This window comes from Salmo salar, chromosome 05 (assembly GCF_965601325.2).
Source record: "Salmo salar chromosome 05, fSalSal1, whole genome shotgun sequence".
In the NCBI taxonomy this organism is placed as follows: Eukaryota; Metazoa; Chordata; class Actinopteri; order Salmoniformes; family Salmonidae; genus Salmo; species Salmo salar.
Window position 1 is genome coordinate 58,873,009 of NC_138295.1, and position 26,832 is coordinate 58,899,840.

At 42.1% G+C, this 26,832-nt stretch overlaps 1 protein-coding gene across 1 annotated transcript in view; it reads left to right on the forward strand.

Annotated features, from left to right (window-relative positions):
* Positions 1 to 693: 693 nt before the first annotated feature.
* LOC106605268 (zinc finger protein 385D) overlaps positions 694 to 26,832 on the forward strand; it is a 39,366-nt gene continuing 13,227 nt past the window's right edge. Inside the window, exons 1-3 of the mRNA XM_014200715.3 lie at positions 694 to 1,422; positions 7,081 to 7,226; positions 23,318 to 23,425. Of these exons, the coding sequence (XP_014056190.3) occupies positions 1,401 to 1,422; positions 7,081 to 7,226; positions 23,318 to 23,425 (276 nt within the window). The 5' untranslated portion in view covers positions 694 to 1,400. The remainder of the gene's footprint in view (positions 1,423 to 7,080; positions 7,227 to 23,317; positions 23,426 to 26,832) is intronic.

The window sequence follows — 26,832 nt, forward strand, 5'->3', positions numbered from 1 at the left end:
AAGGTTAAAAAAATACATTCGCCCAGCCACCACAGCCACTGCCAGTGAAAGAGAGAGAGAGAGAATGACTAAGAGAGGAGGGAGAGAAGGAGAGGCTGCCTTTTCAGATATGGAATAAACGTATTTACTGGAAGTGGGCTCGGGGGTTGGGCGAGACAGAATGGGAATTCAGGATTAATTGAAAACATCTGTGTGACGCGAGATGGCCGCCATAGCGGAGCCTGAGGGGATAGAAGGAGAGAAATAGCAACACTTGAGAACATTGATTTCTTTTGGGGTCTTGAGGAGACAGTTATGATGTCACTAATGGCTGGGCTGGCTATCTCGGCGTGTGTGTGGACAGACATCACTCTGATCAGGACTGTCTCATTTGTAGTCGATAGTGGTGGCCAGGCTTTGGAGCGGTCAATGCTGCTGTCTGACCTTCAGAGGCATTACAGTGAACCAATCAAAGTGATTGTGTGAAAACAGAGCCAAGGGCGGTGGAGGTTAAGTGGGTGGATGCTGACACACACACATATATACAGGCAAACCCTTGTTGTGCATCACAAAACCTAGTTGGTATTTGTGGGTAACAGCAACCAGCCGTCTCTGTGTGGCCGGTGGCTGTCCCTTGTGCATGGTGCTGTTCTGTGTTGTGTTGTGCCTGAGGAGCCACCAGAAAGAGACGGAGAAGAGCAGTGGAGCTCACACCAACAGCACTGATATCAGCCCAGCTCCAGGAGTCAGATAACAGAGAGAGAGAGAGAGAGAGAGAGAGAGAGAGAGAGAGAGAGAGAGAGTAAGAAAACAGACAGAGGAAGAGAGCAGAGGAAGATAGGTAGTTAAAGAAAGAAGTAAAGAAAGAAAGATATTAAAAGGAGAGAAAAAGAGGGAAAGATATATAGAAAGTGTGAGAGAGGCGACGGGGAGAGTTTTACACAAAGAAGAGAGAGAGAGAGAGAGAGAGAGAGAGAGAGAGAGAGAGAGAGAGAGAGGCTGTAGCTGGAAAATGTAGATAGACACCTTGGAGAGAAGAGAAGCACGCAGAGGGGCCAGCGCTCAAGTAGAGTAGAGAGGAGAGTGTTCAGGAGGACGGGAGGAGAAAAGAGGGGAGGAGAGACCAGCAGAACCAGCAAGACGAGAGAGAGAGCAGTGTGTGGAGAGAAAGAGAGAGCGAGAGAGACGAAGGAGGGGGACACAGACCACTGTGAGAGGAGGGTGCCGGCTTTGCACGGTAACGGCTGCAGACACGACACGCAGACAGAGAGACGGACTACAGAGCTGCACACACACACACACTCACACAAACACACATAAAGAGTGTGTGAGACATGCCCAGGCTGCTGCCCATGGACACACACACACACAACCTGGCAGGGCATCCGAGAGGACATACAGACCCCTATGTCTAAGGAGTCATGGAGAGCAGCATGTTTTTCGGTGAGTTTGTGTGTGTGCGTGGGTTTGTGTGGCATGAACAGTGCATATATCATCTTCAGAGATGGAGCTGATCGTTTGGTTAACGTAAAAGGAAGGAAAGTGTGAAGTTCCACACTTACTAGATTTGACATGGTTGGATAAGCCCTAGGCACCGTGTCTATTTCCCCCTAGCCATTATCCATCCTGCCAGACTAGATCCATGTGTGGGGTTGAAAGTCCAAGATTTGGATTTCATCTCACATGTTTTATAGACTCTCGCTGATGTGTTTATAGCGAAGGAATTCAAAGAAGGACAAAGCTAGCTCACGGTCGGCTTTGAGAGCCACTTGATATGGTGTCTAGAATAGTTTGAGAAATGAAAGAATTAGACTTCTTCCATTAGATTCGTGTTTGATGAGAGGCTTAGGCAGACTTAAAGCAGGAGTGCTTTCCTTTCAAGTGCTCTTCACATCTCTGGCTTACATTCTCACGTTAGAAGAATAATTACACTGATTCTTGCCGCAGCAAGTCTTCGTAAAAAGGCACTGTCTTTTTTTGTGGGATTAAAATGACCTCAAATTACACTGCAACCTTATAGAGTGAGATTCTGACATTATAAGGGGTTCATCATACATCATGCTGATGCCAAGACTTATAATGCATTATAACGGCATTACAATGCATTATAACTGCATTACAATGCATCACACCAGAGGGCTTTAAGTAAAGTGTTACAGAGAGTTTTTGTTTTGGAGCCAGGTGACATTGTGAGCAGACTGTTAATGTGTCCTTTAGGAAAGAGGTTAGGATGTTGGATGTGTGTCAGGTGTGATGTATTAGCTCTCAGAGACCTGTGACTGCTGGTTTTCTGGCAGGTGTTCATCCACAGGAGTATTTCTTTGTTGTTGTATCTTATTCGGATCCCCATTAGCTGTCGCTGAAGCAGCAGCTACTCTTCCTGGGGTCCACACGAAACATAAAACATGACGTAATACAGAATATCAGCAGAAAAGAACAGCTCAAGGACTGAACGACACACAGAGAATAAGAAAAATAGTACCAAAAAAAGGTCCTACTGACAGTTACACACATTACTGACAGTTACACATATTACTGACAGTTACACACATTACTGACAGTTACACACATTACTGACAGTTACACATATTACTGACAGTTACACACATTACTGACAGTTACACACATTACTGACAGTTACACACACATCAGTACAGATACATATGCCTCAAAGCCTGAATGCTGTGCGTGTTGTTTTATTTGTTTGCTTGAATAATTTGATAGAAGGGAGTTCTTGGCTCTATATGATCATGGCTCTATACACAATAATATTTCACACAGAAACAAGAATTGATGCAGTCAATCTCTCCTGTACTGATATGCATACTGTTGACATTAGCCCTCTGTGTACATTGAAGGGCAAGGAGTGTTGATGTAGTGGGGACGTGACTGTTCTGGTGTCCTTGGTCTGTGGAGTCACCTCCCTGGTGTCGGCTCAGCCTCGTGACTCATCAGCTTTAGTCAACACAGAGGCCCACATGGAGACAGGGGTAGCCCTAGTGATGATAGGGTTGTGAAATGCACTTTTGTCACTTTTGTCAAATGTACAAGAAGTGCGTTGTGAATAAAATAATCCAAAGTATATTATGTCTGGAATTATTTTGTTCTTTGTTCATTATGCAATGTCGTCATTGCATAATGGAGGAAAAGGGAGGAAGGAAGCTCGTTAGGTTTTGGTTGTGGAGAACGTGCGTTGCTTAAGCATTTGTGGATGAAGATATTAATATCGTTTGCATAATATTAAACTATAAACAAAGCTAAATTAGCTGTGGTGTCAGTGATAGAATACTTTTAGAATACAAATCCAAGTTTGTGGTTTTCCTCAAAGATGTTTTTGGTTGAAAACTTTTTGAATATGCATTTTGAATAATATAAATTCTCATGTCACATAATACTTCTACAAATCCCTACGAATTTGATCCCTTAGAATTTCCGATGGGAAAAAAGAAACAAAAATCAAAATACCTCTGTGCCCCCTATGCAAATAACCCTCTTCGTGAACCAAATGGATGAAGAAGGCCAATGAAAAGACAGTAACTCAGCAGGAGTAATGTCTCCTAGTGAGAGCTGTAATCATAAAAGGGATTAGTGTTGAGTTGGAGGCCCAGAGCACGTATCTGGTGTATCTGGCCTGGCGGTTGGAGTTTAAGAGCACGTAAACATCTCTTTGGTTAACCTCAGATTACAGAGCACAGTGGAAGTGATTGTTGGATCAAACTCCGAGACAGCTGTGTTTATTAGAGGTTACACCGCGAAAGTCATGACAACAGAGCGGGTTACGTTGGCAGGGTGGAGTTCTAGTGTTAGCCAGGTTATTCTAGTCTGAGCCCGGAGCTAAATGCTAACTGCTAGCAATGCAGCGGAGAGCTTAGTGAAATGGATACAGACATGTAGCCTAGGGGTACATTGGCATAAATCTGTTTCTAACAGACCAATCTTCAAATGTTATTGATTAAACAGAGAGTTTAATGTTTCGACATGCTTTGTTGTTTTTGTAAATGGGGTGAAAGCACTGTAACCCCTGCATCTTAATTACAGTGATTGATCCTGAGTGTAATTATAGGGTCATTGGAATACAGTCAGACAGCCCCTGAGAACACAATGCTGTGAAACACACCTGAATAAACATCATCAGGATATGAATGTTTTTGACACGCAGTTGAACTCATATTTCCCAATAATTGGATTTATATTTGCTCTGTGAAATAGTAGACCGTTGCACCGTAGATTCTGTATTCCATGACAGTAGGTTTCCGGCTGTGTGGAATCTCGGCCCTTTGGACAGATCTTATCGGAGAGCAGTCGGGATCAGGACCAGGAGAGGTGGAGGTTGGAGAGTGCAGTGGAACACGATTAATTATTCACGTTAGTCTGTGTCCTTCAGACATCTTTACTCTCGCTCGACACACTGCCGCAGGGTTTTAGTCCCAGATAAAGACATTTTTAAGAGGGCCGATATGCAAGGCGCCCGCATGCACAGACATGCATGAAAAGACGCGTGGCGCACAAGACGTTGACAGATACACATTAAACAAACTCACGAATACACGGTTACATGTATTTACGAGCAGCACACATATCTATTTTACACGTGTTTCAAAACACACCACATGAAAACACACTTGCACACTCCCCATAGGAGAACCCTTTGGTTCCAGGTAGAACCTATTTTGGGGTTCAATATAGGACCGTTTTCAGAGAGGGTTCTACCTGGAACCCAAAAGGGTTCTACCTGGAACCCAAAAGGGTTCTACCTGGAACCCAAAAGGGTTCTCCTATGGGGACAGCTGAAGAACCCTTTTTTCTAAGAGTGTATTATACACAGCTAGAGAGTCTTATACGTAGAGACAGGACTTACTCAAGTCTACAAGCTCCACTCTTAATACTACAATGAGCCATGAGCCAATATAACGTTCAGGTCAGGGAGTTGAAATACTAGCCTTACATGAGGCAATGTTAAAAGATGGAATGTCTCCTTGTGTGTTTGTGCATGTTGGGAGATCAGTGTTGCTTTGTTTTCCTTCGGAACGGAGGAAGTGAAATTTGAACGCATGAGGTTAAAGTGTCTTGTCTCAGTACGCCATCCTGAAATGGGGAAATTGGTTTTTGAGTTACTGCACTCTGTTAGGGGAGACTAAAAGATTGGCTAAAATATTGACCGATGTAATTTGTCCGCTTTTTGTCATTCAGTAGAGCTGAGATGCTGGACTCCTGTGTGCCTCTTGTAAGTGCAGACATTTACTGTATAACAATTCCATCACAACCAGATCCATTCTTTCCTTTTTTCTATGGACACGTTTATATTTGAAACACCACAATGGATACTGTAGCTCACTCCTCACTCCTCCACCAGAGTACAGTTCTGGTTGTTTGAATAGGCTGTTTTGACTGCACGTTGCATTTCTGGTCGGCAATCTGGCTTGTCGGCAACGTGTTTCCAGGGTGACGTCAGGCAACATGTCAGTGGAGGATCCTGCAGGAATGATGGCTGCAGAAGGACATGCTTTGTTAGAGGAGAACTGGGACGTGTCTCCACATGAGCATCGGCATTTGCTGCTTTCCAACAGATGGCAGTGCTCCTCCGAGCAGAAGGGAAAAAAGACTTGTGGTTTCCCTCCCTCCCTCTCTCTCCCTCTTTCTTTTTTACAACTGTTTCTTTTTATTCACCCTTACCATCGCCTGGGGACTCGATGTGGCAAACATAGTTTTTATTTGTCTCAAGCCGGTGTTTTGATATGGTATCTGCGCTTTTAGTCATGCTGGCTCTGAGTTCGTCATGTTGTTAAATGTGCTGTGGTAAAAGTCATCCCTGGTTCTAATTAATGGGTACGGAATGACTTTCTTTAGTTCCTAATGTTTTGGAAAGCTGCTTTCTAATCCCCCGGTGTTGAAGAAAGGCTCTGCTGGTTGTAATTCATGGCTTATAAAGCCCGCTCTGGCTTCTCTCATGGAGATGACAATACAAGTATTTACTTTGGTTTTTCCAGACAGTTTTGCACCCCTTGTTATTGAATCTTCTTAGTTATGGATCTGTCTGGTCTGGTGCACTCATTTCATATTTGTAATTAAGAGGATGGTATCAACATTAAGACGTTTCTCTCTTAAAGATGCACTATGCAGAAATTGCTTCGCCCTTTCCTGGTTGCTAAAATTCGAATAGTTCGCCTAATTTCAGTTTTTCTGACAAAACAAGCAACTATAGTGTAGAGAATCATTGTACCATCTAAACCGCTGTGAAATATATTTTCCATAACCAAAAATATTGTATTTTCAGCTGTTTGAAGCTGGTGTACAAAACCGAAAGTAGAAGACTCAAAATCAAAACTTAAGAATGGGAAGCATAGAAATAGTGCACATAGAACATATCTGCCTCTTCTTAGACTTGGTTTCAATAAGAATGACAGATTTATAACTTACATTTATTTCTATGTGAATTTGGCGGGTCACCCAAAAAGTTCCATATATTGATTGTAGCTTTAAACAGTGCTGATGAGAAGGATTATTAAGGAGTCAAATACAACTGGATAAGGCTGACATGGCATTCCCATGATCCAATTAACACCATACTGTATTTGTCTCCGTAGGCTATGTCTGAATTGTCTCGGTTTATCTATAACTTGTTCAGTCTAGAGGCCTTGTTTTCATTAGAAGAGAGGTCATCATAGTCAGAGAAGGCAGACCAATATCAGATTTTTTAAATATTCTACCTTTATTTAACTAGGCAAGGCAGTTAAGAACAAATTCTTATTTACAATGACGGCCTACCCCGGACGACGCTGGGCCAATTGTGCACCACCCTATAGGACCAATCACGGCCAGATGTGATACAGCCTGGATTCAAACCAGGGACTGTAGTGACGCCTCTTGCACTGAGATACAGTGCCTTAGACCGCTGTGCCACTCAGGAGCCTCCCAAATACAGTCGGAAGCCCTCCAGATACAAGTGCTCTCATATTTCATCTCATTTGAATCTTACTTTTTTGGTGGTTTGGTCTATGAGACATTTTACATTTTGCTCATAATGTCATACTCTTGTTTAACTGAGAACCACCACAGCACAGACCATCTAACATGGCCCATTCTCTTTCTTCTCCTCTACAGGTAATGCATGTCAAAATGGCCTCCTGCCGACGCTGATACGTCCTGCTCTACCCACCATCCAGCAGTCTCTGGGCATGAAGCAGTTCCAGCTCCCGTTTCCCCTGGATACGGCCTCAGCAGTCAGCCTCTTCCCCGGCTTCGGCACAGTAAGTCCCGGGTCATGTGATAAGGGTCAGTTCAGGTCATTGGGCATTACGATCCTGGTTAGGTCTGGCTAAGGTCATAAAGTACGGTATCTGATATCGTTGGTGCAATGGTTTAGATTTAGTACGATGACATTCATCTCCGAGGGCATGTGATTTGTCTTTTGAAGTGTGAGCCTCTTTCAAACATTTGACCATACATTTCCAATAATTTCAACTGCTGATGTAAACAATTATTTAGGACAGTCTGTGCACTAAACCAGAGCATGCAGTCAACCAGGGTAATTTAAAAGAATATACTGGAATCGGGACTCGTTAAATACATTGCATGTGAACAGACTTCACACATGTCCAATGTGCACTTATTGTAGAAGTTGACTGTATTCTCTTGTACTGTTTTATTTGTATGCAGATATAAATTATAGGCAAGTACTGTATGTGGCCTCATCAGGTTTCAATTTAGCAAAATCATCACAAAATGATGACTAGTGGAAAATATGTGACAGATAAAAGTCTACGGCTTGAGCTTTTTGCCTTTGAATTACGGGGGATAGCTCAATTTAAAGTCCGCTTGAAACACAACCAGAAATATGGAGCACAGATGCAGGAAAACACGGGAGACAAGTGGGGACATCATTACGGAACAAGGCCTGGATAGTCCAGTTGAAAGCCAGATAGTATCAGGAATGGATTTCATGACAAAGTTCAAGTTTTGCCTCCATTCCTCTTCTCACCCTCTAATCTGCTTTTAACAGACCTTTCAGCATATAATGAGTAATGTACTGGGAAGCCTCCAAATCACTGAAAGCTGATACTGGATTAACATGGGGTAATCACCTCTCTCTTACACTCTTTCTTTCTCTCTCCATTTCTCTCTCTCGCTCACTCTCTCTCTCTCTCTCTCTCTCTCTCTTCTTTCTCTGTGCCTTTGACGTTTAATCACTGGCAGAATTAATGTAGGGCGATTGTAAAAGCTAGCGTTGGCACGATCAACAGCGCTATAAAAGTGTTTATGCACAAGTTATTGTTCCATGTTTGGTTGTGCTGCTTACACTTGCATATCTTTTGTATTGGTTTGGTTTCAGGGACATAACAAAGTGGCGCTGTCTTTTTCTTGCATGTGGGATGGAGCGCTTTTTTAGGTGTGTGTCCATTGGAAATGATCCATGGTTAGTTTTGTGCGAAGAGGTTTCACAGCATTGTTGCGAGTGGGATCAATTCAACGTTTTGAAGGAAGAGGCGCGACTCAATGCTTTACTGATCTAATTTCAGTTCAAATCGTGACGTTTCGAGCGTCAATGCCCTTCATCAGAAAGAAGGAATCAATTCAATCAAATGACTGATGAAGTGGGTCAATGACATGTGTGGTAATCATGCATTGTTTTCCAGTGTAGATAGAGAGGTGTTGGATGTCATTAAATGCACTATACAAGGTTTAGCTAAAGCTACCTACCATCATCAGCTATTGGAAAGGTAGCCGTTTTGTCAGATATAATGGCAGTTTTGCTTATGCGCCTCTAGGGCACAATAAACATTTATGCACTCTGATTCGCAAAATACAAAAGAATCATATAGACTACGATGATGACTACAGTTTTCCGTTAATCTACTCCGGTGTAATAAAGTGTCAGAGTTCTGGCGTGATGTTCAGCAGATACATTTCCCACCTTCTTTCCAGAGCCGGGGAGTTACGTGCATGACCACACCTGCATCTGATGAGGTAGATTCCAAGTCTCCTTGCAGCTCTCAGTCAATGTTGTTTTGTAATAATACAGTATGTGACTGACATAATCAGGATGCGTTTCCCCAGAAGGGATAGCAGGAATCTTTTCTCGATGTTTTGTTATACTCCCCCTTGGTTGCCATTCCTTCTTCCTGGGCTGTGTTACTTCTCATAAAATAGAAATGTGTCCTTGTGTAATATGACAGTGTATATATAATAAATGACATAATAAACTTTTTTTTGACTCATTTGCTGTATAGAAGCTGTGCAACACCCCGCTAATTTCCTTTGCATATTAAATTCTGGGCGTTGTGCTGCAGTATTTTACGTTAGAAAGAATTGGTTTGTAGAATCTCCTCTTCGCATTTCCTGGAAAACATTGGGTTTATTTGTCAGGATGTGAAAGAAAGTTTTTGTAGACAAAGAAACAACAGAGCAGGAAGGCCGTTCACAGCTAAGGTGAAACCAACTGTGAAATAGGTGTAGAACTTTAGATTACAGCAACTGCAGTAGTGATATTGAGCTGGCCCGACTGAAAGAACAGAAACAAAACCAAATAAAAAGAGTAAGAGCTCAACACTCAGCACAGGCAGCTGTTGCTTTGGGGGTGTAATGAAAGGAGTGAATGGGAAAAGTAGTTTCCAGTTAAGGGGGCTTTCTTCACCGCTGAAAATACCATTTATCTTGCCAGGGGCCTACATTTGTCTTGAAGAAACAATACAAACTCTATTTCCTCTGTAGAGTAATCAGGAATGTGAGTTATTGATTCCTTCGCACCGATCTGCAGGCTGGAAAATTGCTTTGTAGTCCTGGACTGAGAATGACACATGGGTTTCAGCCAGGAGTCCCTCAAGCATCACAACCCATTTCAATCCCCCCCCCCCCCCCCCCCCTAAAAGTCAATTATTCTATCAATACCAGTAATGGAAATGTAGGTTTCAAATGCGCTTGCGTATAAGCATACGGCTTTATCTGTTTTTGCTTTGGATGATAAAAGATTGCGGAGGAGCGCTGCGTGATTTGAAAAAAGAACAAAGGGCGGAGACTATTTGCAGATTTTTATTTCATTTACACAGGTCTCATAACAGCTAATGGATTCTGTAAATTGTATTCCCAGAAGGATAGCAGCTGAAACACCAAAGAGGAGAACACAGTGGGGATAAGGACCACCCTGGTGGTGCGCCCTTGCAAATTCCACCTGATGTAAACGCGCAATACAGACTATATGGTTATTGCAATGGTTGCTATCAGTTAGCACTCGGTGCTTTTTAACCTCTGCCCCTAACAGTAGCTTTATGTGGCGAGCGCTCTCTTGACGGTTTCTCCCATGATAACATTTCACTCCCCTGGGTAGCGGCCAGCAGAGCTCTCTCAGTAGGAATGCAGAGATAAACTGTGGAGCTAAAGCCAATTCTTTATGGGGATGCTCTGTGCCAGCAGCTTGCCTGGCAAAGTATTGTTAATACTCGTTCACTTATTTTGTAGTGCTTTCTCTCATCTCAAGATTTGCAGTAAGCCCTCTCCAAAGGAGAATATTCACAAAATTGATTTAGATGGGACAATTATGTACGGTGTGAAAAAGTTGACAAGAAATCCTACTGTACTGTATGTGTTATTCAAGGGTCTATGTAGCCCCATAGTCTATGATACACAGGTTGATTTATAGTGGATCAACCAAAGAACCCTTGAGTTCAAAGTCTTTCATAAGAAGGAATCATGATTCTGTTGCATTATTAGTTGCTCTCAAAGTGGGCCAAGATGAATAAGAAAAGGTGACAATATATCAATCTTAAATTGTTCATCTGGCAATTTTAAGATGTTCACCTGTTTTCTGTGTATTACCCAACTGCTCTTTCTCACACCCCAGGTAGAGGCATCTGTCCATTGTGGGGATGTGTGCGTGAGGTTCAGGTCTGCACGGTACCATGTTTCACTGCTAAACCAGAAACAGCTGGGGAGTCACGCTAGCAGGTTGCACCTGCAACACTGATTGTTCCCTAATGTAAAGCACACTTGCCATGTACGGTCCCCGGGAAAGATTTAGCAGAGGAAATATTTTCGCACCGAGACAAGGTTGACCCAGTGGATTTACGAGACTGACAATCTTTCAAGACTACATCATCATTTAGATTGTTAGCCTAGAGCGGCTAGAGGGCTGAACTTGCCTATCGTAGAAGATGTTTTGTGGTCTTTTGCCACACCCTACTTCGAGCTGGGATTCTGGGAACATTTATACTTCCCTTCCGCTGTTATGTGAAAGGTTTATGATATGTATTTAAGTCTTCCTCCACGGTTATCCTCCTGAGACTCTGAAACATCCTCTGATTTGTACACAAACTACAATATCTAGAGCTCAGAAGTATTATAAACTTCAAAATATATAATTCCTTGCATTCACATAAAAAAATTATATCACTTCAAGCCCTAACCTTTTGGGGGCCATAGGAGAGAATTTGTTGGGAGGCCCCTCCACCTCGCGGGCAAAAGTAGTTTTAGAATTAGTTTTAGTTTTAAAGTTAATTTCCTGCAATTCTACACATTTTGCCATGGAGCTGAGAGAAAACTTTGCAATTTGATAGCACATTTCATGCAATTCTACTCGTTTTGCCATGAGGCGGAGAGAAAAAGTGCAGTTTTACAGATAATTTCCTGCAATTCTATATATTTTGCCATGGGGTGAAAAGAAATTTGTGCAGTTTTGAAGCTAATTGAAATCCATGTCTTAAACATTGCTACGTTTCTGAAATAGCAACAAAAAAACTTGTGATCTGCTTGACACAATGTTACTTACCTTACAGATAACAAATTCAGCTAATTTACACTCCATTCATATGCAAATACCATTGATTCATACACTGGCTTGTCTGGCTGGCATGTTTTTCTTTTAAGCTGCCATCCCTTATCCACACTGAAATAATATTATTTCAGTATTCCTCTTTTATGATAAAAATATATATCTATCTCGCATAGTTGTTGAATATATATATACCTATTGTAGGTCCCATGATACAACAATGAATAATGTTGTACTAACAAATGTCATCAAGGAATACCTTAAAATTTCCAACAAACACCTTGTGAAACAGCTGTGAAAACCAACCTGGCAATATTTTAAGATTTAAATATATAAACTTTCATCTTTTTTTTGGTACAGTTGTGTCATTCATTTATTTTCACCAGATTTTTTGGAACACTCACATGGCAATCATAGACTGAAATTGTGAATTCTGGTGTGTGGAATAGAGAGGAGGTGGGTGCTGTGTGGATGGGAGGTTCTACCTGTCACTTGTTCTCAACAGGCAGCCAGTCTCGGAAGGGGGACTTGAAGAGGGAGACTTCAAAGTCCAGGCACTGCTGCTCTCTTTATTCTTAGTGTTTGCAGTGCTAGTGTATTATGTGCCCAGTATGATGAAGCAAGAAAACCTTCTTAACAGATAATGACGACAACAGTAGCCGTAGATGTAATGAAAAGTTGGAGGGTGGTTGGTAAGGGAGGACATCAGGTGGATCCATGTCTGGGTGTTAGGCAGAACCCCTAGGTCCTGGAGAACAAGAGCAGAGTAAAGGGAACAGGGTAGGAGACAGAGACATAAACAAGCAAATCTATAGTTCTATAGTCATTTGGAGAGGTAAATTAAGGAGGTACATTTTTATAACCTTTCTCAAATGTCAACCAAAGCTTAACATACTTTGGCTCATAGGCTTCACCAAAGTGTAGGGCATCAGGGCTTTCAGTGGTCGACCGTCCAACCACTCCGTCCAACCACTCCGTCCAACCGCTCCAACTGTAGAAGGTTGTTGGCTTCCACCGAGGTAACTCTAGGAAGACAAAGAGAAAACATCTGCGTCAGGTTATTTTGTGTGCAAATGCAAATAGTTATTATCTGAGAGTTTTATATTCACCCTAACAGATGGTGACCCCAGCTAGGAGCGAAAGAGCAGCGAGGTTTCCCAGGTCTCGTCTTCCTTTCGTCCTTCTTCCGAACCAAGTCATTTGCCTCCACATCCTTCTCAGTCCGTGCCTGAAGGTGGTCCTCGAAAGCGTTCTGATCTGGTTCGACACCTTCCACCACATTAGGTGGAGTTTCGGTGAGCTGAAAGTACGTTATACAAAAATAGCAATAGACAAACAACACTAAGTCAATCACAAAATTTAAAGACTACAGTATATGCAATAATTGTATATACAGAACTATTGCATTGTTTACCTCAGTCAACAGCTGCTGCTCCCGTCCGCATATCATGTGATCGTCGAGTACTCTGTGGAGGCCTGGACGCTGCTGTTGTGTGCAAAGAGAATTACCTTCACGTTGTCCTCCCACCGTTCCCGGTACCGTCAAGGGATTTGCCCATGGCAGTCTTGAGGGTCTGGTTGGTCCGTTCATCCAAAACCTGGAGAAGGGGGTAGGAAAGGGACATCTATTGACAATGTAAGATATTGAAATATGTCTTATGTACCATAAAATGAAAATAAAAAAACTGAATATAACCAATAACATCCGTACCTTGTTTCACACAAGATGGCCTGTGGGTGTTGAAGATGTCCATCATCACCTTGAGGTGGCCTCGCCAGTCTCGTTCTTGATTTTAATAGGTTACAGAAGGGAATTTAGAGTTAAGCACATTCTCTTCCGTTACTGACCTTAATGGATATTGCTTCCACCCACTTGGTGAAGTGATCGGTCGCTCTCAGACACCAGCTGTTGCCATTCCTGGATTTTGTGAAAGGTCCGATGAGGTACACCCCTAACATTTAAAGTGTTAGAGAGAAGATTACTTTATTCTTACCCGTATCTGTGTCATGCAGTATGCAGATTTTCATATTTGTAAGGATACTAACACACACACACATTCTATAATAAATAAAGCAACCATTACAAAACAACTTATCAGGGCAAAAATGGTATTGTTACACTTACTGATCATGGTGAAACAACTTTGATGGGCTTGTCGTGTCTCTGACTTCATTAATGAGATGACATGCTATTTTCAAATTGATTACCTAATGCGTAATTGATTATGTGATTGAATTAAACCATGCAACAATTAAACCATTAATAACCTGGGGCACCACAGAAGCATTATTTTATATAGAGTGGTTATCTCCCGAATCCACTCCTGAAGATCTGAAGATCTTTTATATCAATAGCAGTCCATCAGTCATTAATTATTCTTTACCAAATATCAGTCTCATCTGAACGTCATAAAATGTTTGGTTATCTGCACAAAACCAGCCTTTACTTATGAGTCATCCGTACACAAATTGGCTCAATTATTTATTTACTAACTAATTAAACAATTACAGAATATACAATACATAATAACATTATACAGTAAATACCGTCCCTACTGTTCCACTGTGACCCTCTCTCTCCCATATTGCATGGTCAGGGAGACAAGAGTCTCTGCATGGAATTTAGAACGTGGTTGTAAAGTTGTAAAACTGTCATGACGCTAGCCCTTTGAGTGAATTGGCTAGCAGAGATGTGAACACCCCCCCCCCCCCCCACCCCACCCCTCCCCTTCTAACAGGAGAGGGGGGGTTGTTCACATCTCTGCTAGCCAATTCACTGAAAGGGCTAGCGTCATGACAGGCTTCAACTCTGGCGCCACAGTCTTCACCCTCTCAAACTTCTGACAGGCTAGACAGGTACTGACCTTTTAGCACAAAGTCACAAATTGAAACACTGTGTGCTCTCTGATATGACATTCATTGAAATCACAATAATTTCAGATATAATAGAATGTGATTGACAAGCAAAAGGTTATTTCACTTGCCCAGCTGTCTGTCTGTCTGTATGTGTCTGTCTAGCAAAGACACCTAGTTAAGTGCAGTTTTAATTATCATAATTGCTTACACCTATCCATTTGATTGATCAGGGTTAATTATAGCTAGATACCTCAATATGACAGATATATAACTACATGTTTTGCTAGCAACATGTAGATGACCAAATAACTAGATGGAAATGTTTTTTGAAAAATAGAAGTTAACTGCTTAACATTACCCGGAATTGTGAATTTGTGAATTTCTTTGCCCCCTGCGAATGTTGCGCCTCTTGTCGAGATCAGTAATGCCTTCATAGTGCTATGTCTGGTTGGAAAGATAAAATAAAATCTCTTTGAGGGATGCCATTGAAGTGCAAGCTACATACAAACAGAAAACTACAATACCAGGGGCACTCTTTGGCAGGGGGACACTATTTGGCATGACAGGCCCACTGGAGGTCAGTGCCCCTGGACACCCTAGGCCCTTCGTGCCGGTTGGTAATTCAGCCATGATTACTACAAGTTTAGATAGCTGGGTAGACTAACTTACCAATCTAAAAAAATATTAGCTAATATGGGCTAACGAAACGGTCACTGAGTTTATCAAGAAGTGTATAGGAGATGTTATACCCACTGTGACTATTAAAACCTACCCTAACCAGAAACCATGGATAGATGGCAGCATCTGCATAAAACTGAAAGCACGAACCACCGCATTTAACCATGGCAAGGTGACGGGGAATATGGCAGAATACTAAACAGAGTAGTCGATCCCTCCACAAGGCAATCAAACAGGCAAAATGTCAATATCAGGACAAAGTGAAGTCGCAATTCAACGGCTCAGACACGAGACGCATGTGGCAGGGTTTACAGACAATCACGGACCACAAAAGGAAAACCAGCCACGTCGCCAAGACCGACATCTTGCTGCCAGACAAGCTAAACACATTCTTTGTCCCGCTTTGAAGATAACACAGTGCCGACGACACGGCCAGCTACCAAGGACTGTGGGCTCTCCTTCTCTATGGCCAACGTGAGTAAGACATTTAAACGTGTTAACCCCCGCAAGGCTGACGGCCCAGACAGCATCCCTAGCCACGTCCTCAGAGCATGCGCAGACCAGCTGGCTGGTGTGTTTACAGACATATTCAATCAATCCCTATCCCAGTCTGCTGTCCCCACATGCTTCAAGATGGCCACCATTGTTCCTGTACCCAAGAATGCAAAGGTAACTGAACTAAATGACTATTGCCCCGTAGCACTCACTTCTGTCATCATGAAGTGCTTTGAGAGACTAGTCAAGGATCATATCACCTCCACCTTACCTGTCACCCTAGACCCACTACAATTTGCTTACTGCCCCAATAGGTCCACAGACGATGCAAAAGCCATCACACTGCACACTGCTCTATCCCATCTGGACAAGAGGAATACCTATGTAAGAATGCTGTTCATTGACTTTAGCTCAGCATTCAACACCATAGTACCCTGCAAGCTCATCATTAAGCTTGAGGCCCTGGGTCACGACCCCGCCCTGTTCAATTGGGTCCTGGACTTCCTGACGGGCCGCCCCCAGGTGGTGAAGGTAGGAAACAACATCTCCACTTTGCTGATCCTCAACACTGGGGCCCCACAAGGGTGCGTAATCAGCCCCCTTCTGTACTCCCTGTTCACCCATGACTGCGTGGCCATGCACGCCTCCAACTCAATCATCAAGTTTGCAGATGACACAACAGTAGTAGGCTTCATTACCAACAACGATGAGACAGCCTACAGGGAGGAGGTGAGGACTCTCGGAGTGTGGTGTCAGGAAAATAACCCCTCACTCAACGTCAACAAAACAAAGGAGATGATCGTGGACTTCAGGAAACAGTTTTAAGTTCCTCTGCGTACATATCACTGACAAACTGAAATGGTCCACCCACATAGACAGTGTGGTGAAGAAGGCACAACAACGCCTCTTCAACCTCAGGAGGCTGAAGAAATTTGGCTTGTCGCCTAAAACCTTCACAAACTTTTACAGATGCACAATTGAGAGGATCCTGTCGGGCTGTATCACCGCCTGGTACGGAAACTGCACCGGCCACAAACGCAGGGCTCTCCAGAGGGTGGATCAGTCTGCACAACACATCATCGTGGGCAAACTACCTGCCCTCCAGGACACCTACAGCACCCGATGTCACAGGAAGGCCAAAAATATAACGAAGGACAACAACCACCCGAGCCACTGCATGTTCACCCCTCTATCATCCAAAAGGCGAGGTCAGTACAGGTGCATCAAAGCTGGGAGCGAGAGACTGAAAAGCAGCTTTTATCTCAAGGCCATCAGACTGTTTAACAGTCATCACTAACACAGAGAGGCTGCTGCCTATATAAAGACATGAAATCATTGGCCACTTTAATAAATGGAACACTAGTCACTTTAATAATGCCACTTTAACAATGTTTACATATCTTGCATTACTCATCTCGTATGTATAGACTGTATTCTATACTATCTATTGCATTTTAGCCTATGCCCCTCTGACATTGCTCATCCATATATTTATACATTCTTATTCCATTCCTTACTTAGATGTGTGTGTATTAGGTTTTTGTTGTGGAATTGTTAGATATTACTTGTTAGATATTGCTGCAATGTTGGAACTAGAAGCACAAGCATTTCGCCACGCTCGCAATAACAGCTGCTAACCATGTGTATGTGACCAATAACATTTGATTTGATTTGGATGTCAGTAAGAAGAGGAAAACTGCTTGATGCACCACTAAACTTAGAAATTGTGTATTCCACTATTCTAACTCTCAACAGTAAGGGGGTCGGGGGACTAGGCCAGAGTCGCCTAAGCAAGGGTTTCCCAAACTCGGTCCTGGGGCCCCCTCTGGGTGCACGTTTTAGTTTCTGCCCTAGCACTACATAGCTGATTCAAATAACCATCTCACCATCAAACTTTGATCATTTGAATTAGATGTGTAGTGCTAGGGCAAAAACCAATGCGTGCACCCAGAGGGGGCCCCAGGACCGAGTTTGGGAAACCCTTGCTTAGGCGACCGCCTATGTAGCTTACAGTATGCCAAGGGCCGGCCCTGCTTCAAGCAATGTGGGCATGTGTGTAAAACCCTTGAATTCATTGATATTAAAGTGTTCACCGTTATTATATTCTGTGTTTGCAGGTAAGCCATGCATTTCTCTATTTCAGGGCATTGATTTGGGAAAGAGGAATTCAAATGCAATGTAGGTTTTTCTTTCATTATCATGAATATTGGCCTTGTTTGATATTCATAGTATAATATTATGAGAAGATAAATTGTTTCATCTTAGATTTCATTGAAGCATGTCATGAGAGAATAACTCCCCTCGATCCAGTGGGGTGTTGCCAGAGAGGTTTGATAGATTAATCGATTAGAAATCGGGTTATGGAAGAATTTAGCAAAACACTATCGAACCACATCAACTTGACCTACGGTACACAGATGAATTGTGATGTATATTCGAATGTATACACCTTTTTATTGTGGTGTGTTTGGCTCAAGACCTGTGAAGACATTGTATTGCTGTTGTAGATGGATTCATTCAAATAAGATGTGTGTGTGGGGGCGTTGTTTCATAACGTTCAAAGCTACTTTTATATCATGTCACGCGTGACAGTACTACGGATAAGGACAATTTGATGGAGCTCAGATGTGCTTTGTTCTGAGGCAAGGGGTGGGTGGGGCAGGGGTTAAGGGGTTAAGGTGTAACATTTTCATCTGAGCAGGTCGGGGACAGTGTGAGGCAGCCAGGTGGCTCTGGGGAGCAGAGGAGACACCCTAGTTCAATATTTCATCCTAACAGATCTTGATGGTGTGAGAGGGGTCAGCGGTGAAGACCGATGGGAAAATGCTAAAGTACCACTCATACTGGAGAAAATACAATCGGAGACAAGAAGCAGAAAGCCGAGGGATAGATAAGTGGAACGAGAGGCGCAATAGAGAAAAAGAGCAGAGCGAGGGGGAGAAAGAAGGGGTTATAAGGAGAGAGGAGAAATAGAGAGGGAGAGATAGAATTGTCCTTGTGCTTGCTCTGTGTTCGTCGAAAGTTGTCCATTCAGGTTCTCTCTCTCTCTCTCTCTCTCTCTCTACTTACATTTTAATCATTTAGCACTCTTATTTAGCGTTACTGACAGTAAGTGCCTGCATCAAGGGGAAAACAGCATAAAACGTCAATCCTTTTTTAGAATCCAAAACCCCTTAAAACCCCTTAAAAAGCAGCAATATCCACAGGAGCAATATGCATAATGAACCCCCACTCCAGCCTTCTGTGTGGTATATTGAATAAGAAGCCCAATTTAAGAGCTCAACAGTGCTACTGCCCCTTTACATAGTAATGATAGACACACACACACACACACACAAATACACCGGAAACCACCAGACCTATTTTCCTCTATACATGATGAAGAAACACACGTGAAACCCTTTCAGTTTGGGATGCTTCAACCCTAAGGAGGAGAGATAAACAAGTGCAACAATAGAAAGAAAACAGACTGTTCCCTGGGGCTTTTTGAGCAAAGTTAACACTTTGAAGGAGACCAAATTGATCTGCACTAAAGGACTCATAATCCTATTAGAATATTAAATTGAATCAAGATTCTATGAGTTTCATTCTTCTCACGGTCACTGTGAATTTTCCTATCCAGTGACCCACTCAAGTACACTATGGGGAAATTCCTTCTCGTCTCTCTCTCTCTCTCTTCTCTCTCTCTCTCTCTCTCTCTCTTCTCTCTCATTCTCCCTCTCTCTCCTCCTGTTGCAAACAAATCCATATCACACCAAACATACTCACTTCTCACAGGATATGATTACGAAAAAGAACTCAAAGTTTAACAGTTGTACTAAGACAGTGGGGGAAAATTGATTGATCTTTCTTTGCTCTTCACCCCTCAGACCTCATTGCTTCATCTCTTCCCCTCTCAACTTCCTCTCATGTGATAAGGGTCTGCTTTTTTATTAACACCTGGGAAGCTTGTTGTTTCTCATTATAAGTTATGAGCGTCCCCCGCATTTGACTTGCAAATGTTTTGGTGTGGCAACAATCTATAGCGGCGTGTCTGTTGATAACTAAGTGACTGGCCCAGGCAGCGAGGTAATTGGGAAACGTATAGGAGGGAGGATTCATTTTGACAGGTCGTTCATCCCACTTTAGTTAATGGTAAGCATGCGTGGCGGCCGTGAATGGAACATTCAGACCACATGGTGGGGGCTGGCTCAGTGTGTTGACCAGTCATTCCCTCTCTCTCTCTCTCTCTCTCTCTCTCTCTCTCTCTCTCTCTCTCTCTCTCTCTCTCTCTCTCTCTCTGATGCCGTCACATCACTGCAGTGGTGGAATCCTAAACAGTAAACTACGAGAACACATAAAGAACATGTAACTGGGCAGCATTTGAGCTGCTGGCCACAATCTTTTACTAAATCTACAGAACACAAAATACTATAATTTTTATTATAATTGTGACAATATGCAAAAAGGCTGATCTATGGATTTATTTGACCTCATGTTTTATACAGTGATGTGTGGGCCTTGTATGGGCATATAGAAAATATCATGTTGGTAAATTAACAAAAATAGTGCTCAGTGTTGTGTTTGTCCAGTTTATCACAGTTAGGAAGTGAAAGTCACCCACCCACACACTGCCACCGCGTCTCATCACTGTCTAGTCTTGTTGCATTATCTTCTGCTCTGAGTGAACCAGTCTCACGGCCGACGCGCTGAACTGTACGACAGACAGGCTGCTGTCGGCTGTCAGATAGTATCCATTAAACAGCCTGGTTATTCCTCTGTCGTCAGGGGTGATGGTCCCCCGACATCTCCCCAACACATCAGCATGAATCACAGAGGACACATGAATGAAAGGAGACACTCGCTCGGACGGAGAGAATAAAATAGGGAAAACTACACGTCCGTGGGCTTTGATAGCAGGCATGTGACTTAGCGTAAAGATGCGTGTGTGGATGGGGAGATATCTCAATTGAAGCCGGCTCCCAGCAGGAGGTTCTCTGTGGAGTATGTGGCGCAGTGGGTGGCTGATGGGAGAGTCTGATGGAGGAATAATGTGTCGCTAGGAATGCAGCTGTGCTGGCTTAGGCCCTGTTCACACTCAAGTGTGAACTGATTTACAACACATTTTGTTTAAACGGTTGTGATACAACAGAGATAAACGGTTGTGATACAACCAAAATAATTACACAAGCGCTGTGGAGACACCGTAAAAAATGTTTTGCAGACAAACTCTATCAGGTTGTATCACCATTGTGTCAAATACGTAGTACATCAGTTGTACAACCGGAGTGTGTACGGGGCCGCAGCTGAGTAGTGGAGGACTGTGTAATGGACAGATTTTATACAGTAGATCGAGAAGAGACTTCTGTGAACGTTATGTGATGAGGCTATGTGAACATACACTGACTATACACCGAAACACACCAAGGTTACTTGTGTGAAGTACTTCCCTAGTAACCTTGGTGTATTGTGTGTTTATTATTCTAAGTCTACATAGCCCTGTCCCAATATTCATTTGACACTGATTGTGATGGTATTTCTGACACTCAAGCCCAGTGCGTGTTTTAAGTAGAAGGTCATCCTTTTTCCGTGGCACAGATGTTTCTCACACTCGATTCGTTTCCAGTCCTCCATATTAGCCTATTTCCCAGCAGGCTGTAGCTAATGTATCCGTACTGAAGCTTTCCCTGCCAGGGAACTGTGCCAGGTTCATGTGTCATCTTCTCTCCAAAACTTGGGTGAGATTTACAATGGAAGAATGTTGCATAACACACCTGTTTCTTCAATTCACCCACAGTATAGCTCTACTCACAAACTTGTGTAAACATTTTATGACTGCGTTAATCCAATTATGTTCTTGTAGAATGTTCCGTTTTTAACAGTATAGTTAGAGCCCTATAGATCTAGATCTATAGACAGGTGGGATATTTAGCAATAAACCGATGTGTGAGTAACTGTGGAGCACAACAGGCAGGGTTGGCTTAAAATCAAAGGATTGTTGACAACATGTAAACTATATTTCCTCTCCAAATCTGTATTGAAAACATATTGTCACTTATTGTCACTCATTGTACACTCAAATACATCGTTACAGTAGTTGGTTAGCTAGCTAGTACATTTTTGCAGCTTCTTGTCATTGTTGCTAGCTATCTGACGGTCCAGAATCAAAACAACACACAGACTTCTGCTGTGGACGCGGGTGCATCGTTTATGTGACATTGTGAGCTAACCCGTCTATCTACACTACCGTTCAAAATTTTGGGGTCACTTAGAAATGTCCTTGTTTTTGAAAGAAAAGCTAATTTTTTGTCCATTTAAATAACATCAAATTGATCAGAAATACAGTGTAGACATTGTTAATGTTATAAATGACTATTGTAGCTGGAAACGGCTGATTTTGAATGGAATATCTAAATAGGCGTACAGAGGCCCATTATCAGCAACCATCACTCCTGTTTTCCAATGGCACGTTGTGTTAGCTAATCCAAGTTTATCATTTTAAAAGGCTAATTGATCATTAGAAAACCCTTTTGCAATTATGTTAGCACAGCTGAAAACTCTTGTTCTGATTAAAACTGGCCTTCTTTAGACTAGTTGAATATCTAGAGCATCAGCATTTATGGGTTCGATTACAAGCTCAAAATGTCCAGAAACAAAGAACTTTCTTCTGAAACTCGTCAGTCTATTCTTGTTATGAGAAATTAAGGCTATTCAATGCGAGAAATTGCCAAGAAACTGAAGATCTCGTACAATGCTGTGTACTACTCCCTTCACAGAACAGCGCAAACTGGCTCTAACCAGAATAGAAAGAGGAGTGGGAAGCCCCGGTGCACAACTGAGCAAGAGGACAAGTACATTAGAGTGTCTAGTTTGAGAAACAGACACCTCACAAGTCCTCAACTGGCAGCTTCATTAAATAGTACCTGCAAAACACCAGTCTCAACGTCAACAGTGAAGAGGTGACTCCGGGATGCTGTCTGTGTTCTTTTGCCCATCTTGATCTTTTCTTTTTATTGGCCAGTCTGAGATATGGCTTTTTCTTTGCCTCTTCACTGCTGATGTTGAGACTGGAGTCTCAACGTCTACCCCCGAAGAAGCTCTAAAGCAGGGCTCATCAACTATATTCAGCCTCAGGCCAATCTTTTCTTGAGCGGATGGTCAGGGGGGCGGGAACATAATTACAAATAATTTGTAGACAGCAAATTGGCCGCAAGAAGCCCAAACAGATATAATGTTTGACTAAAACATAATCATTTCAAACATTGCTTTGTATGCGATCACATATATCTCTCTACTATGCAATGGAATACTTTGGAACAGATTTCCAAAATTAAAATCACTTGGAGCTGATGTTTTGCTGGTGTTGTTACAGTCTTTTGTGTCCAGCAATAAAAAAATATATAATAATAATCCATATAAAAAAAAATCCCCTGCCTGAGTTAGGGAACCCTGCTCTAAAGAAAATCATTTTCTCTTTCCACCACACCAAAGGATGTAAGGTGGTTGATTTCGAGGTCTGCTCTAACACTGTATCTCACTTAGATTCTATACTCTCCTCCCTCCCCCCAGATGGACCCAGTTCAGAAAGCTGTTATGCATCACACGTTTGGAGTTCCTCCCTTGACGAAGAGAAGACACGTCTCGTGCAGCGTGTGCCAACTGAGATTCAACTCACAGGTGAGTGAGCTTCTGGAGATCACACGGGTCCCAATGCCCTCGATGAACCTGTGCTGTGTTGAGTCGTATTAGACTGAATAACAAAGTACAAAGGTCCACTCCTACTTGCTCAACCCATATTTACAGGATCCCAGAAGATGTTGATGAGGTCATACTTCAAACAAAGTCTTGCTTGAAACATAAGACATAACGGGCTCATGAATCTTCAAAAGTATATGTAATTTGTTATAAAAGGGGACACATTGCATCCTTATATAAGATGTCAGTTGTGAAATAGCACATGATGTCACTTGTCTCATATGGGGATGTGTCCTGAATAATATATCCAGCACAACATGCCGTCTTTGTAATCTAGGGCAACTTTCTTGTAAAGACTTTAAAGTTGGAGTAAGTAACTGTTATCTTACAATACACGACAGCAGTTGTTTAATAATAAACAAAGTAGTTCTGATATAACCCTCATTGCTAAAATGCATGGAATCTGACTGTTCAATTTCCTTGTTCTTACCATCAAATCACATTTTCCTACAATTTAAAACACATTTTTGAGCCAGGGGTAGTTAATTCAGTAGCATTACAAAATGGCATCGTCATACTTCCTCCTCTAAGGAAGCTATCTATCTATTCAGGGCCCCAATGTGCTAGTGATTACTCACTGCGGCGGTTATTATTTCTTCAGCATTGAGGTCTAGCTCAGGATAATCATCATCCATCCCAGCCATCAATCACAACTCCTGAGCAAACAGATAAAGATGGTGTTTACCTATCAAATCTCCGTGGTACCGAGATAGGGAGAAGAAATTTCAGTTTGATGTCACTTGGACATCAAAAATACTTTATCATCTTTGCAGATTGACTATATAGGAGTTTAAATTGGATGGAGAAACCTGGTGGACTTGGAAGTTGTTTGGGTGGTGGATGATGCATGTAGCCTAACTTACTTTGCTGAAGAACAGAACACCTGGACTTTTGAGTGGTGAAAAAAAAAATACATACAATATGATTTAATTAAAGGGGTCTTTCCATTGTACCATATAATTGGGATATTCCCACCCAGTTTTCTTTTGCACTAAGTCAAAACTGCCTCAATAAGCTGACAGCTCTCAAATTTCTTGCTCAAACAGTAAAACAATTTTTACCTCAAGAGTCATTCTTTAGAGGAGGATGTCTCCTCACATTTCAACCTGAGGAGATAACTACTGATGTTCTGATTGGTGACCAGTAAAACACAAGCCACAAACACACCCACTACCACCAAACCAGTCTCACGCTGTGGAGAACTTCACACTGATTCTCTCCACCTCTTGCTTGGTTGTTGACAGAAAATGTCAGTCTATAAAAAGGGCCTGAAGTATCTTCTTTTCTTCTTCTTCAACTTGCTGCCCTGGATCGATAAATGCATCCTTATGAGTGTCTCCATCTACCAAAGTGAATAGGGATGGAAGCAGTATTGCAGATGAAGCAGTCCCAGCTCTAAACCTGCTCTTAATTGTTGGAGTCATCATCATGGTGTTTGGCTTCCTGGGTTGTGTTGAAGCTGTTGTGACAAGGTAGGGGTGGTATACAGAAGACAGCCCTATTTGGTAAAAGACCAAGTCCATATTATGGCAAGAACAGCTCAAATAAGCAAAAAGAAACCACAGTCCATCATTACTTTAAGACATGAAGGTTAGTCAAACCTGACAATTTCAAGAACTTTAAATGTTTATTGAAGTGCAGTCGCAAAAACCATCAAGCGCTATGATGAAACTGGCTCTCATGAGGACCACCACAGGAAAGGAAGACCCAGAGTTACCTCTGCTGCAGACGATAAGTTCAATAGTTACCAGCCTCAGAAATTGCAGCCCAAATAAATGCTTCACAGAGTTCAAGTAACAGACACATCTCAACATCAACTGTTCAGAGGAAGCCTGAATCAGGCCTTCATGGTCAAATTGCTGCAAAGAAATCACTACTAAAGGACACCAATAAGAAGAAGAGACTTGCTTGGGCCAAGAAACATGCAATGGACATTTGACCAGTGGAAATCTGTCCTTTGGTCTGATGAGTCCAAATTTGAGATTTTTGGTTCCAGTTTTGATGTCTTTACTATTATTCTACAATGTAGAAAATAGTAAAAACAAAGAAATACCCTTGAATGAGTAGGTGTGTCCAAACTTTTGTCTGGTACTGTATATATAGAAATAATTCCAATGCAAGTCATTGGAGAGTGAGGCCTGCTACAGCATTCTCCATCTTTCTCTCCCTCTCTCACAAGCACACATAACTCTGTTATGCCTTTGTTTGGACTTCTTTGTCCAGATTGGAATCTTTTTCCTTACACATGGTTGTATTGATCTAATTACACCGCCAGCAAGATATTTCCATACAGCCACCCATATACTGTAACATAGTGACTATAACCCAACCAAAAAATGTCATATTTTGTATATTTTAAGAATGATTTAAAGAATGCATAGAACATTAAATACCAAGTGGGAAGGCACTTTAATTTTCTGTGAGTTGATTGACTAAGTGGCTATTTGCCAGTCTTTTTCCATAAGATGTCTTTCTCACTTATAGACCATCCAAAAACGAATTGCCTCCTTCCCCACCTTAATCAGGTCTGTGTCAAACCACAAGTATCATTAAGGCAATTTTTCCACATCATTGCTCTAATGAAAGATGAATTATGGACTTGATTACACTAAACACTCATCCATATCACTTGTGTCTTCTGGCAAAAATCTACTGATGGCTTGGATACCTGGAGCATGATATAAGGACGCAATATATTGGAGTAAAGATAACATAGACATTAACCAGCTTTCCATCCAACCTTTTTATTCGTGTAAAGAACATGTCGGATAAAAAATGTCATGACAGGCCTGAACGAAACAGCACATTTTGTTGGATAAACTTTCCAAATGTCAAGCAAACAAAATACACTCGACAAAGTGGGATCTTTTTGTTTCTGTAAAATATAGAATGCGAGAAATGGCGGTGGAAACGCCTTTATGCGCAAATATTGATAGAGTAACCATCATATCGAAGTAAATTTCAAGTCACGCGATGATATTGTGTGGTCCTTCCACTACGACTCGTTAAAGCAGGCTGTATATTAGGCTACAGATGAAATAAGTGATGATGAACTTTATAGGGTGGTAAAAGTGCAAGTTGATGAGCTTGATGCTCCTTTCCAATAAATATCTACGTCTTATTCTGATGACATGATAATCGATGCTTGGCTGCCGTTTGAAAAACAAAAATAATCTTGCTGTTGGTTAGAGCGCACGTGCCAAGACCAAAGATTCGCTATAAAACGCAACATTTCTTCTGACAAAATGATCAGTAGAGTTGAAAATGCGATGGAAATCCATTCAATTTATATTTAACAGCAATAGTATAACAAAATATGTTTATATGTA